At 40.7% G+C, this 15,569-nt stretch overlaps 1 protein-coding gene across 1 annotated transcript in view; it reads right to left on the reverse strand.

Moving 5' to 3' along the window:
- Positions 1-15,005, reverse strand: part of LOC113069741 (cadherin-7-like) — a 29,892-nt gene extending 14,887 nt beyond the window's left edge. Inside the window, exons 1-2 of the mRNA XM_026242856.1 lie at positions 14,440-15,005; positions 7,902-8,351 (exon numbers count right to left, since the gene is read on the reverse strand). Of these exons, the coding sequence (XP_026098641.1) occupies positions 7,902-8,144 (243 nt within the window). The 5' untranslated portion in view covers positions 8,145-8,351; positions 14,440-15,005. The remainder of the gene's footprint in view (positions 1-7,901; positions 8,352-14,439) is intronic.
- Positions 15,006-15,569: the final 564 nt, after the last annotated feature.

Below are 15,569 nucleotides of genomic sequence, written 5' to 3' on the forward strand. Positions count from 1 at the left end.
TTCCTTTGCATTTAAAACCATCTTACCACCCCGGGTAATCAAGAGCCAGGCTAAAATCCGCTCTATAATAAAGGCAAACGACTGAATCTGTGAGGAAAGGTAGTCATTTGTACTTGATAGCTTTTTAGATACTGGATCTATTTGCCAGTGCCTTTCAATATGCTCTTGTGGTGTGGGATTCTTCCTCCCGTTGTAATATTTCACCTGAATCAACACCTGCAGAGTGCTATATAAATGCAAATGGTATTTCATTGTGTTGCCGAGCTGCTCTTCACCGAGGAAGTGTGAGCCACATCTTGGCCTTATTGTGGAGGATTCCTTATTCCCTGTCATTAGATTCAGTGGTGTCAGCTCATATCACTCTCCAAATGAGAAAGACTCAGCCAGATTCTATTAAAAAGCATCTCTGTGACTAGACACCCTCTATGCCCTCAGCCTTAATTGTCTGAAAAGACATGATTCACTTTCTTCACCATCTCCATTTGTGGGCGTTCAGGTGCAAACCCGCACTCAGCGTGCGTATATGCACGCACACGCACTTGCAAGGTTGGCACCGGAGCCCAGGCCGTGACTGCCAACGCAATGACTTTCATCTGCACTGATGACAAATGGCCATGGCATGGACAAGTATGGACTGGAAGCAGATGAAAAGCAGCCCATCTTCTCCAGCGCTGCATTTAATTAGCCAGCATATGTTAGAAATCACTCCAAAGAGGATTTGGGGAACGCTTGTTGATCCGCAACATGAAAAGAGCTCTTTCTCTTCTGTTTCATTTTGTTTAATTCAGTTTGCGCAAATCATTGATGTGGTGGGAGGGCGGGCTCGATGGAGGGCACGTTTAATCTGCTCAGCCTGGCTGACGAAAAAGCTTCCTGGTGGCCAGAAGGGGAGAGAAGTGTGGATCTCTCATCCTCGCCACAGGGTTACGGCGGCACTCCTGGTCTGCTTCTCATTAAGTGCGCATTTAGAAGGTGAGCTGCGAGTTGTTTTTGGCAGGCTAGGAAAAAGGAAATGCAAATGGGCTGCGACGGAAGTCGGCCTGGGAATGCTCTCCTCCACTTGTGCTATTACACAGTCTGCACCATCAAAGGATCCCCCCAATTAAGGCTGAATTCAAAGCCCTTTTCTCTGGCGCACTCAGTGTATATAGGCAGAATCTGATCGGACATTGAACGCCCAGTTGAGGGACTTAAACCAACGGGCCCTGCACATCTTATGAAGCTCAAATACAGGAATGGGAGGACAGCAAGCAGCTGAGAGGCCTTGATACAGTTTGGCGAATTGTCAGAAATCCATTCCTGTGATTCTGAACTAGAGGTGAGATTATTAATTGCGTAGCAAGATACAAGTCCAGGTAACTTAGTGCGACGGAATTATTAACGACATCGGACACTTGTTTATGCTTATTCCGAAGTGAACTCACGTGGAAGTGCTGTAATAAATGAGCACTTTCAGTGGAGACACTGGGGTCATTTCTAATAATTGTTGATATTACTGAACTCATCCTAGAGACACGGATATGCATTATTCATCATGCTCTCTTTGACATCCCTCTCGTTTGAGCATTTTATTCAAGCTGGACCTATCATATCCATATTCATCAGGCTGCAAAGAGGTCACCATGGCCAATAATACCAGTGACTGATGGTACGATATCAAGATGGCAAAGACATATTCATTAAATTCATTCTGGTATAATTTTGCAGATAATAACGGGTGGGAAGATTGGTCTTTGGTATGTTCGACTGCATGTTTGGTTGAGAATAAACCTCTCTATTCACTTCTCTGCTCTTTGTTCAGAGTAACAAAAAAAAAATCTTGTTTTCCAGCATGAATTGCAAGTGAGAGACAATCGATAAAGCATAAAACCAAGAGCAGAAAATGTTATTTCAAGTGCTGATTAGAGATGGAAATTAAAGGTTTCTTATGTTTCCTGCAAAGAGAATTTGAAGCCTAAAAAAAATAAAATAATAACAAGAATGTAAATGACAAGATTGTGTGTATGATGGAGATCAGTGATGTGAAAATTGCTTCAAAAGGTTCTTCTCTTTTACTCTCTGGAAGCATCAAAGTCCTTCAATCAGCCTCGAGTATTACATTTCTGCCTGGAAAGTATGTTTGTGTCATGTATATGAGAGCATTCCGCATCTTTCAACCTTCTGCATGAACATAAAAATTATGTGTTAGACGTTTATGGTATCATCAAGCCAACTGTTGCTTACAGGGTTTAGTCTCTGCTCACTGTTAGGGCAGGATCAAAAGGTCAGAATAATCCACACACAATGTATGCCTACCAGTGTAAACATCTACCTTGTATTTAAAACTTTCATGATACGTTTTTGCAATATGCATTAAACTGTATATTAAACATAGACAAAAGTTTTAGGTCTCCTGCTCTTCTACTCGCCTGAAGAATATGATAGCTATTCAATTGTCTAATTGTGGTACATAAACATTAGTGTCCATACTGTTCAAATGTTTGGGATCAGTAAAAATGTATTATGTTTTTGAAATAATTCAGTTATGCTCAACAAGGCATTTATTTTCATTTATTTGATAAAAAAATAAATAAAAAAAACGAGTAAAACTACATGTTACAGTAAAATGTATTTTAAAGAATAATTTATTCCTGTGATGACCAGACTGAATTTTCAGCAGCCATTACTTCAGTCTTCAGTGTCACATGATCTTTTATAACCATTCTTCTTCCCAAATCAGCAAACAATATGAAGATTTGGTAAGAAATATTTCTTATTATTAGCAATGTTGAAAACAGCTATGCAGCTAAAATTTTAGTGAAAACTGTAATACTGTTTGGCAGGATTCTTTGATCAACAGAACTTTAAAAAGAACATTTATATTAAAATATTTTTTAATTCAATTCTGTAAAATATTAGCTCATTCAGCAAACTCCGTGTACATCTCATAATTCAATTACAATTAATAAAATATGAATTAACATTAAGGGCCCTATTTTAACGATCTGAAACGCAAGTGTCAAAGCGCCAAGTGCAAGTTACTTTGTGGGCGGGTCTCGGCGCTGTTGCTATTTTCCCGGCGGGATAAATGGCCCTTGCGCCCGGCGCAAATCTAAAATGGGTTGGTCTAAAGTAGCTTCATTATTCATAGGTGTGGTTTGGGCATAACGTGAAATAAACCAATCAGAGCATCATCGAACATTCCCTTTAAAAGCAGGTGCGCAAGTTCCATTATGGATTGCTATTATTATGGCGTATTTACCAGGCGCACGCCAGGAGCGGTTCACAGCCGAGGAGACTGATGTTCTTGTAAGAGCAGTGAAAGACAGAGAAGTTGTGTTGTATGGGGATGGGAGAATAATTAGCCTGAATAATTTGTAAGCTAGATTTATGCCTATTTTTTCACATCTTCGTGGCACACCACAATGATTACCATCACATGTGTTAATATTTTTTTAGTGTAACAATTTATGATTTGCAAAAATAACTGTTGCATCTGTGTAGATTACATGAGCAAAGTGTATGAGCGTTGTGCACGCTATACATTATGGTCAAGCATGCGCCCTTAAAATAGCATAATGAACAACGCGCAACGCGCCACTGACTTTAGACTAGGTTTTTTCTGGTCAGTGGCGCAATTGTTTAATGGGACAGCAAAATAGCACCAGGGATTGTTTGCGCCGGAACACGCCTCCTTTTTTGCGCTGAACTGCCCAGGGAGCGCAAGTTCATTCACTAGTTTAGCGACGTGCTTCTGTGGAGGGAAAAGCGCGCTTTGCGCGGGTGCAAAATAGGAATGACACATGCGTCGGTGTACAAAGTCAATTGCGCTGGGTGCAAGATAGGGCCCTAAATATGTAAATATAAATCAACATATCAGCTTTCCTGCACCCTGGATATCAGCATCAGTCACGAAGAAACCCATCTTGGTCAACCACTGCTCATATCTTTATTGTTTTGCTGTTAATACCATGAAAAGGGGCATAGGCATAAAAAGAAAGAGAATGTGAAAATGGTCAATAAGATCTCACGGTAAGTTGTTTGTGAGGACTCTGTCTTTTATGTCCGTATTATGCTACCCTTATCCTGATGAATAAGGCCATCTTTCATCCTCACTAGTGATCAAAGGATTGATGTCTACATAAAAGCCAAAATAGGAGAACAAGCAGTCAACCAATGACCATCATACAGAATACATTCAGAACTTGAGACACAAAAGATAATGAAACCAAAAGAGAAACCAAGAGGAAAATGTTATTGCTCAGAGGTTGCTCTTAATGGAGTTCTCAGTTCCCTTTCAGTCAATCATTCACAACGTCATGTCAGTGGCCAACAAATTGTTAATCTTACCAGAGAAACCAATTCACTAAACTAAACGAGCCAATGCATATTGGCATGCGATTATTGCATCCAGCTGCTGCTAATCACAGCATGAGTATAAATAGGCAGCCGGGGCAGCACACAATCAGCTTTTTGCTATGGAATAACAAAGTAGTGTTATCGTTCTGTTCCTGCCTAGTCTTCTTGTGTGTCGAATGAGTCATTGCTCTCAAAGGACCTTCTCTGTGTGGGTGTGTGGCGCAACAGCCGGTTGGTCGACCTTCGTTGACTGGGTGCAAACTACAGGCTGCACTACCCCCTGTAGTGTTGTGGTGGCCATCTCCCCTGTGTGCTTCGACACAACTAAAAGAGCAATCTTAAAAGAGCATTCACAGGTAAACGTCTTTTTAAAGATGGCATTTCACCAACGCGTCTCTGGATATGGTCATTACCTGGTACCGGGGTGATGGTCATGACTGCTGCCTGGGCATTACGCACGTTGAAGTTGTGTTTTCATTGTGGGGAAATGACCATCTCTGAGTTGCCGACCAAGCTCCACTACCTCAAAAGGGTTGGAGTTCCATTGCCTCTGCCTCTGCCACAATCTAGTTCTTTTCCTGGCAGACGTCAGGTGAGAACTACTTCTGGCAGTAGCTCGGATGGTTTGAGGATCACAGTGGCGGCAATCCCTCCAAGGAACCAACCTCCCAGGGACCGCCACTCCTTTTGCACTTTGCAACCAGCCAAGCTCCCTAAGGAACGTGCTGGGCCCTCCACAAAGAATGTACCATCAGTATCCTTTGGGGCTTCTCCCAACGATCGGATGTCGAATGCTGGATTGGAGGGCAAGCCTGAGCTCTCTGGAGAGGAACTTTCAGCTGTGCTGCCAACCTTCAAGACAGTAGCAAGGCCCGAATTGGATCCTGAAAAGACAGGTATGCTTTAGTAGAAACCTCCACTGTGTCCTGAGCCCTTGAAGTTGGGTGACTAGTTTCTCGGGGTGGCCCACGCTGGTTCTCAGCACCCCACTCTGGTGCCATTCTTCAACGGAAGTGCACAATGAGCTGATTTACTCCCAGAAACTGACCTAGTAGTTCTTCCTCCCTCACCACCCTTGATGGTGGAGCAGCCAAGAGGTATACAGAGATCCTAGTGGTGGAGCAGTCTGTAGCGATGCACCTGGTGGGGCAAAGTTTGGTTCCTTAATTCCCCTGTGTCCCAAACCAGCCTCTTCGGCGACACAGTTGAGAGCTTTGCCCAGCAGTTCTTGGCTGCACAGAAGCAGACTGAGACAATCCGATACATCCTGACCCAGCGGGCAGCTGCAACCTCCACCCGTCCCACCACCTCAGCCTGCTCATTGCAAAGGGCATACCCCTGCAGCTGCCCCTGTGCCAAAGCTGCAGCAGCTTCCACTAAGCAGCGCCGTGGAGCCAGTCACAGGGCATTCTCCCCTCCCGTCTCGGCCCCTGCCACACCTGGTGGTATGTGCAAGAGCAAGAGACCCTGAGATGGACAGGGTCTCTCTTCGGGAGATGGTAAACGCACCACTCCCTCCACAAATGGATCACACTCGTCCTGCTGTCGCCAGCAGGCAGCAGAGGTTGGTTCGAGAGTGTTACCAAATGCCCTACGTATGTAACCTCTGCTCAACCTTGGAAACAGGTAAGCATAGCCCCACATGCTCAGACTTACGTGCTGGTGCCAGGACCGGCCCAATCCAGGTCCTTGAGTTCCACCTCGCTGCCCCACTCTGGGTGCATCGGTGGCTCCGCTGGTCCCACTTCCATGGTATCTGGAAGCATGGCTAGTACGGTCTAACCCATTTTGCTGGCGCCTTCAAACCATCAGACTTGGCTATCCGATTCAGTTCGCCCTGGTAGCTCACACAGGACACTGAAAGGAGCAATATCCATTGCACTTTGGTAGGGATTCCCAATTTGTTGGTCACTGACGTGACGAAGAGAGTGACCGATTAAATGTCTCAGTTACATATTGGAACCCTCATTCCCTGAAGGAGGGAACGGAGACATCACGTCCTGTCACCACGGCTGCTGTACCTCCGCTGAGCAGCCAGGTCACCACCTCAGCTCCTCAGTGATTATGTGCTGCCTACTTATACTCATTCTGTGATCAGTGGCAGCTGGATGCAATAATCGCATGCCAATGTGATTGGCTTGTTTAGTTTACATTTTAAGTGGATTGGTCACTCTGGCGAGATTCCCAATTTGTTGGTAACGATGAGATGTCTCCGATCCCTGCTTCAGGGAACGAGGGTAACAATATGTAACCAAGATGTTTTGCCCAATGAAATTTGTTTTGGATGTTTCTCCTAGAATTCCTAAAAATAAAAGGAATTAAAGGAAGTCACAAATCTGTCAAATGTTGACATATAACAAGAGTTTAAAACTATAAAATTAAGGCTTTTTTCTCCAAAATTAATCTGAGAAAAAAAATATCTTTATAATCCAGGAGAAATATCTGAGAGCTATAAGAGATATAATTTGGAGATTCTCTTTTCTATGGGAAGATAGAGAGATAGGCCACCTCATATTGTACATTACTCTGCTGATCATCATTCAGTGCGGGGGAAACATTTGTGTTCAGTCACTTCTCTTTTGCCCGGATCCCTCCGGCTAGAGTGAATTGGAGATGAGCCAAAATCTAATAAGGTTCAACCTGGCTGTCAGGGTTTGAGTGTGTGATGTTAGAGGTTTGTGTGGGTGTGTGTGTGTGTGTGATGTAGTGGCTAAGAGATAATGTATTGTAAAAGCCAAGGATAGTAGAGCAGGTGGCATACTGGAGTATTTGGCTCATTATCTTTAAAACAGGAAAGTGTTTGGCTGTCTTTGCGTTTAGCATAGAGCTAACTACTTACAAGCCTGTGCGTATGAAGCAATCACATTGCTAGCAGACAGGAGCCAATACATAAAAGAAAAGATGCTTCCTATTGTGACAATGTTTTTTTTTCCTCTTTGTGTGGCTCATTTACTGTAGCTCAAAGTATGACTATAATATCCACATTGTATCAAAGAGGTCTGATCAGACACTACTTGTGATATTCATTAAACACATGATCCACATGCCAAACAGTTCTGATCAAAGCATCAATCTACATGTTAATTTCACACTGGCATTAATGTGAGAAGAACTGATGGCTAAAACACTTTAAAAGCTCAGATTGATTGGACAGCATACGTCAACCTGCATTCTCCTGTGCTTTAATTTGAAGTGTCTGAAAATAAATATCAATGTTTTCATGTATTTCTCAGCATTTTGATAATTCCTACATTTATATGAAGGGTTTATTTGCAAAAACAGACCATTTTCTTAAATCATCTTTTTTATTGTGTTATCGTGTTTTTATTGTGCTTTATTGTATTAGTTAGCTGTATTTCTTTAGATTATTATTTAATCAAAACAACCCAACTGCAGCTTGATTTATATTAATTAAAAAAGCATGATTTTTGAGTTATGTTTTTGAAAATTAACTAATATCTTTCTCCTTATGTGTTTTCCTTTTTTCACTCAGCCCTTTTTGTCATAATAAATGATCTCTGTGCACTTGATACATAGAAAATATCAGAGCAATTTTACTTTACCTTGCCAACATAAAGAGGGTCATCTCCCGTGTACTCCTCCAGGACAAAGAATTGGTTCCACACCCAGTTGCGCTTGTGTCTTTGAAGGGATGCACCCACACTAGCTCTGAAGGGCCTGAGGGAAGCCGGGCGGAGCGGGATAGAGTTCAGAGTCAACCCCCAGCAGCCCACGTCCCACTGGGCTAACAGCAACATAGTCATTACAGTCAGTCCAGTCCACACTGCAGAGCCTACGTGCATCATTTAGATTAAAGGATGAAGGAAAAATAAAAAATACACTCCTTCGTACTGAACAGGCACCAAAGATCTTGAGCCTATAAGGTGGCTCCTGGGAAACTGTGCACCACCCTCAGCACTGGCGTGGGTAGCGGGATAGAGCAGACCGTCTGACCGGTGATTGATGGGAAAGACCACAGGAATGAACGATGATTGTAGCTCAAGCTCTCAAACCTGTGGTGAGAACAGACATTGGGGGAGAGGATGAAGAAAATCAGTGAGGGCGAAAACGGTCAAAGAACTAAGCAAAAAGAGAGAGTCTGTCAGATGCAGGCTTTATTTACTGTCATTTTTATAATAGCACTACACACTTGAACCCCAGATTAAGACAACATGACTTTTGGCATTTCAGAGGTTGCCATCCGAGATGCAGGTGCAGGTAGAGCGCTACAGGTGAGCAAAACGGACATGAGGCTCTATCCTGTGGATGGGTATTTGACAGCGCTGCTGAAAGTGGAGCACATTAATCTTTAGGGCTGAAGGGAAGCGGGAAGGGAGGGGGAAACAGACAGAGGGAGAAGTGTAGAAGTCCAATGCAAAGGTTTGGAGAAATAAAGCAAATATGTACCATCTCAAGTTCCAACAAAGGAAAAAGCAGCTCCATTATCATACTTGGCTTATGCAAGACAGCATATGGGTCAACGTCAAATAAAAGTAGCATTTTCAGTTTCAAACACATATACTTTGTATTCATCTTGGTTTTATATAGTTTTGAAAAACCTTTACACCATTTTCAAGAAAAAGGTTCGTTGTGGTCTAACCATCAAGTAAAATGCAATAACATTTTCTGTATTTCTTGAATGCAAGTTTACACGTATAAATCATTTTGAGAATACCAAAAAATTAAAGAATGAATGAATAAATAAATAAATAAAAGATATTTGTAAAAAAAATCATAGAAGTGCTTTTGTGTATTAGGTATAAGTATGTAGGAACTGCATTTGTACAGTTTGCAATTATATTTGTAAAATGTATTTTTGTAATAAAGAATTAATAGTTCCAAAAAAAAAAAAAAATGCTAATCAATGATTCTTTAGCAGTAGTTATTTACCAGTCACTATCCAATCCCAATGTGACTTATGGTATTTTTGTACTGTCTGAAACTCACACTGGGGTTGGTTAAGCACCAATAGAAGTGGCTCGATTATGGCCCCATCTAGGGTTTGAACCTACAACCTCTAGCTTAAGAGCTGCTACTAAGAACTACAAAGCCTCACCACACCGTAAAAGTGTGTTATGTAAAGTGACACTGGATTTGTTATAGTATATAAAAAACCTTCATGCTCCAAATTGCAATGGAGAACTACAATTTAAAAGTGTGCACTGTTGAAGTTGAAGTGACAAAATTCCAGGCACAAATTTCTCCTAAGGGGTCCCTGGAGCTTCTCGGTCCGAGAGAGCCTTTTAGGTGTTTCTAACATCCTTTTAAAGTCAAACACTTACAAGTCTGGAAAAAAAAATTGTTCAAAAGGGATTTGGATAGAGCACATATACGTTCTCTGGAGAAATCTGTCCTTCCATCAGTTCAAAACCACAGCAGCAGGATTCACGCCCCAACAGCTTATTCTGATGTTGAAGAGGATATCGAAATCTCCACGGAAATCCGTCCTTGTCCAAGAAAAGATGAGATCTGACCTATGGTTTACAGACAGAACAACTCCCATATTGGGTTTTGAGTCCATGGCAATTCGAACCCTCGCAATTATCGCAGCATGTTCATAAGATTTATTAAGATATTTAATGCAGGTTCAGAAGGGCTTCAAACAATGATGCTAACTGAAAGTGTTAAAGCATTAGCATTATTAAAAAATGTGTATGGAAAAATAGGGTTTAAATAAAAGGTGTTAAACACATCCGAGACATTAAAGCTATATGACAGATGCTGTAACTGTGCTAAATAATAGCATACGTGAAGCTAAGGCTCTGAAGGTGAACAGAAAAGTAAATCACAAAGCATCCCTCAGGGAATCCATTCCCTTCTTGTATTCTCAAAAGCACCAGCGCTGCTGGAGGAGAACAGAACGTCTTGCGCTTTGCTTCAGAAGACCACAGTGCCAGGACCCCTCAGTAGGGAAAAGTCTCATCTAAAGCCTGTAATCTCCATCATAAGCTTCACTTTATAGGGGAATTACAAGTACTTAGAGACTGATTAGATCTCTATGCATTTGACTGAGTAGATTCAACAAAAGTTTGACGGGTATCAAGAAAACACAGTTATAGCAACACAATCAGCTACATGTCTCAATTATCTCCAACCTCGAATAGTTTCACTGAAGTGCTACATGACACCGCTGCTAAATAAAAAGAGCTTTGAGTGTGGAATGCTTATAGCATAGCGCAGACTAATAAAGAGAGCTGGAAGGTGATATGGATCATTTATCAAGCTTGCATTAAAACTCAGCAAACAAGGACATAGGAAACTAGCCTTGGTATTTTTTTAATGCGGTGCGTCTGAAGCAATATCTCAGGACATGTTTGCATGACAAAGCATTTTTCAAATGTGCCCAAATTGCTTAGGTTCCAGTCTATAAGGAAAAAAATACATAGGAAGTTACAACAAAATACACAAAGAAATACCATCTGATTTTTCAGAAATTAATGTTAGGACAGCATGTCACAGTCTCAGATCCTTTGCAACATCGACACAGTTAGTAAACTGAATTGGATCTATATTGAACTGACTTGAGCTGTATAATGACAATATTGTCTTCTGTAGAGTTAGTTACAGCTGAATTTAACTCAATTTATAACTGATAAACTGATGCACTATAGAGTGCATTACTGCCTGTCGTCTTTTCAGCAGCATTTGTTCTGTTTGTATTATTCCCATTTATTTTCCCCATAGAGTCTGTTAACCAAGCTTACCAGCTACAAGGTGAATAAGATTACAGACTTTTATTTGACTCAAAAAAAAAAAAAAAACTACAATCCAATGAAGCACTGCAAATGACAATAAAATTAAAAAGAATGGAGAAATATAAAAAAATATATAAAATTTTAAGTTGCTGATCATATCTATAGAAACAATACATTTGAAGATTATTTATTTATTTATTTATAGGTTTTTTTTGCCATGAATTTGGTTCAAACAGATGGTTTCCACAAAAGCATATACCACTGATTAAAGCTGCAGTGCTTTAGTTTTGCCTCTTTGTCGTTATCTCTGTTTGAACCCTGCAATTGCAGTTATTTTGTGCATTATTTTCTTTATGTGGGTTGTGCATCGGCACGGCTCCTTAGTGCGCATGAACTCAATGTCTTGAGGTGTATTTCCAGGCTGTCTGTCAACGCACCAGTGTGGATATTCACTGTACTTCAGAATTACAAATAGTTAGTCTTTACCAGAAAGAAGTTTTACCAGAAGACGTCATCTGAACAAGCAAGTACCATGTCTGGCAGTTTTGTTCTGACCAACTGAAGAAAAAAAGGTTTTCAAGAAATCATGCTACCAATGGTGATTAAATCGCAAAGTTAGCTCGATCATGTTATACTTTGTTCACAATTTTTAATAAACATTGCGTGACTGTGTATATAGTGTGCGTCTGGAGATTTCATTTTCTACAGTCTAATCTCTAATTTTCATATCTTTTGAATGTCATCAAAATAAATTGTTCTTTTAACCTCAAAAACAATTTAATGTTCCTCATAAGCTGTTGTAAAATGAAAGGTCTAATAATTTCAGAAGAGGCTACAAGCTACTAGCCAGGACTCCTTCTGTATACAGCCGTGATGTAATGAAAGAAAGATGAATGACTCAAACCACTCAAATTAGATAACATTATTACAAGCTTACCGTTGTGAATCGGGCTAAGGTAAGGAGATAGCTTTGAACACTGGTTATGTACTGTACTTGCTCAATAATTTATTTCAGATCATTTTTAACCAAAATAAAGTTATGGAATCCAGCTTTTATCACCTTGGAGCTCACAAAAGGTCTGTCTTCAAAGGTTATGATTCAAAATCTGTTTCCCTATGGAGAACATGAATGGAGTTTTTACTTCTGAAATCTGACAGCTCCACTCTATCATCTTCTGTGGCGTCAGTCGTCATCTTTTACAGCTAAAATTGAATTTGTTTCATAATTTATTAATTTTGCAATATTACTACTGTTATTGTCCTGTTTATTACTGTGAAGCTGCTTTGAAACAATCTGTATTTGCACTATATTAAAATGTGACGCGACTGTTAAACATTGAAATCTGTTTGTGTTTTACATCGGGATCCTTCACAAACCCTTTATGGTTTCATTCGACTTTTCACCAATTGTTTTAGAATAATCAAACAATGAATCATGTCTAAAAACTGATTTCCTGTAAATTACATGGTAACTATATGCCATGCTATCAGTGTACTATATTTGTTCGTCTTCTATTTCCAGCCCCCCACTAACATTATTCCCCGCCCGAATGTGCTCGCTGTCGGGCTTGGCTGAGGCCCCGGACTTTGTGTTCAGCACAGATCGCCCAAATGGTCTGGGACAGGATGATGAAGCCTCATTAGCCCCCCATGCCATCTGACGAGAGGAGCTGAGGCTTCATCGCAGACCGCCCTGTGAGAGAGCGCCCACAGCCACAGCCAGAGATTCAGCTCCAAAAACCCATCTCAAAACACTCTTTAGTCAGAGCCCCCCTGCAGTGCAAGAGCAATTGTGGCACTCACCAGAGACAGTATGCTCCAACACAGAGCAAAGCAAGGCTCCTGGCATCTGGACATCAAACACAGCACAGTGTGGACTGGTAGCATATGGCCTTCTTATTATGGCTGCCCTTCGCTGTGCAGACTCTTGAGGGTGACTACGACAAGATTACGCAAGGATCTGGGCTGGATATGACTGCTTATGAGTATGAAAGATGAAAAATTCTAATAAAGAAAACATTTATAATACATTAAAAGACTATTTAATGCTATTTTACACTCATTACATGCTTCAGCAATTTTTTTTTTCATCATTTTATTTATTTTTTGCAATAAGTTCTTTGTTTATGCACAAAAAATCTGCATATTATACATTTCCAACACAGACATACTGTACTTCTTATCCAGAATATATATATATACATTTTACAATAAATACTCTTTTACTCTTTCAACTTCAAAATTAAATGTTTTATTCGTTGTTTCTTTATAATTAATTGTGAAATTTACTAGCAGTTTCTTAATGAAAATTATACACTTTTTTTTTTTTTGTGTAGAGCATGACTTAGCAAAACTGCATCAATCTCATATCTAAAATTATTATTTTTATAACAGTGGGTCCCATTTTCATATCTTTCCCTGGGGCCCAACAAACAGGATCAGGAAATCAGGAAATCAGGAAATAACAAAGCAACAACACAAGAACTAAACATATTCTACAAATGAAACACACACACACACACACACACACCTAAAACCACAATTCATTTTTTGATGTGAGCCACATCAATTTGGCTCTCACGGTTTACTCAAAGCGCCACCTAGCGGCCGCTCGCTCCTCACTGCAAGCGAAGTTTCTACTTCGAGCCTCGGTGCTTGTTGTTAGCATTGCAGTGGCGTCCTGACAGGGAGGAATTTGATATCGATACGGAGATGTGAGGAAAATCTGCACCTCTGTACTTGTGATATCCTCGCTTGTTTTGGTATAACTCTACTACACACACAAAAATAAAAACAAAAACCTCTAACTCTCACTGAGGTATTTCACATCAAAAAGTCTTTCACAGTCACACTACAGACGACAGTATTTGCATCACAAATGCGAGTCCCTGGCAAGGTCCCAAGTATTGCTCTTAGGACTGAGAAATTGTACTTCGTAGCGACTCGATTAATATGCTGACTGGCAGACCTTAACTTTTGAACATCACAGATGCTCCTGAGGGAAAAGCGCTGAATATTAAAACATCACAGGCAGTGAGAGAAACTTTCAGAGCGGCTCCAAAAAAAATCTTAATGCTGACCACACAGTTCGACAATATTTGAAAGTGCATAGCCAGTGAATATATGAATTAACTTTATATTAAATGCTATTACTTTTATTTTATTCCATATTTAAATTTCACTTGTATATTGTCATACTTTAACGCAAGTAGGCTACGCTATGTTAAAAACATAATTTCTGAAAATACATAAAAAATAATATCACATTAGACTATTGCCATTTCTCAACTCTTAGATTGCTTTAGTGTGGTTTTGTAGCTTCCTAATGTAAACGTGCACCGCAAATAGCCTACCCTCAGTCCGTACGGTATTGCACCTCAATAAACACTGCATAAATCAGACTCACCTTTTCTTCCTGGTCCTTCGCGTGTTTATAAATTGTGAACGTTCTTGTGAAAATGCAGAAGGATCCCGTCACGTCGCAGCCGCTCTAGACGCGCTCTTTCCGAGTGAGTGAAGGAAACATATTCAGGAGCATCCCTGCACTACAGGCGTCTTTCCCTCTGTTCCGCTCTATCACTGCGCTGCTCGCGCACACTCCGCGCGTCTACAATAAGCCCTATTGAGAAGCCACAGCTGCAGCAAACCTCAGCCAGGGGAGAGCACTGTGGAGAGACTCACAAAGGGACCACAACACTGTCGGCCATCCGTGAAGCATGCCTCGGGAGCCTCAGTCCCCACAAACTCTGGGAAAACAGTGGTTACGCGCAACTTATTGTCTCTAGTGAAAGTGGCTGACAAAATGGACAAGTCTCTGTTAGTGTGCTACAGGAGCTTCGCTCATCGGGGAAACGTTGCACTGAGGGGAGGTGCCGATGTCATTCAGCGTATCCAAGGTGCCTCGGCGATTCTAGGGTTCTAGGGGACCACCGAGGGGCCAAAGCGTGCAGAGAGGGACTAAATTAAAACCTCGTCAAGATGATTCTATGTTCTTGAGATGTGGGTCGAACTTACATTTTTCAAGCTATTTAAGAAAAACAAGTTAAACTTTATCTGTTTGAAACCATAAATTTTTTTTATCATTTGTCACCTATCGGATGACTAAGGTTTAAAGCAAAGCATTATTAGCATTAAATTATTTTTTTTTATATTAAAGTGTTGCTACTATAAAATTAAGAAAATGAAGTAAATCATTTTACTGGTTATAAGACTCCAAGTACCTCCAAGTACACATTGTACCTTTATTTCTTAGAGTGTATTTATGTGTTCTGTATATGTGAATTCATAGCCTATGTGTGTGTATATACAGTATCTATACCTGCCATATACATTGAAAAGTCCTGTACCTATTAAATGTTACCTTGGGTTTCTCTACAGCTCACTTGTTTTTGACTATTACGAGGTGCTTTGGAAGCCTGTCTGAAACCATTTTCCGTAAGCGATGCCTTTATACACAAAACACTACCTGGGAAGTGAATGACTGGACAGCCAGGCAACTGCCTTCAGTTTCGGATGCAGCACTGGGATGTTTCATTG

The sequence above is a fragment of the Carassius auratus genome, unplaced genomic scaffold (genome assembly GCF_003368295.1).
Source record: "Carassius auratus strain Wakin unplaced genomic scaffold, ASM336829v1 scaf_tig00002509, whole genome shotgun sequence".
Lineage (NCBI taxonomy): Eukaryota > Metazoa > Chordata > Actinopteri > Cypriniformes > Cyprinidae > Carassius > Carassius auratus.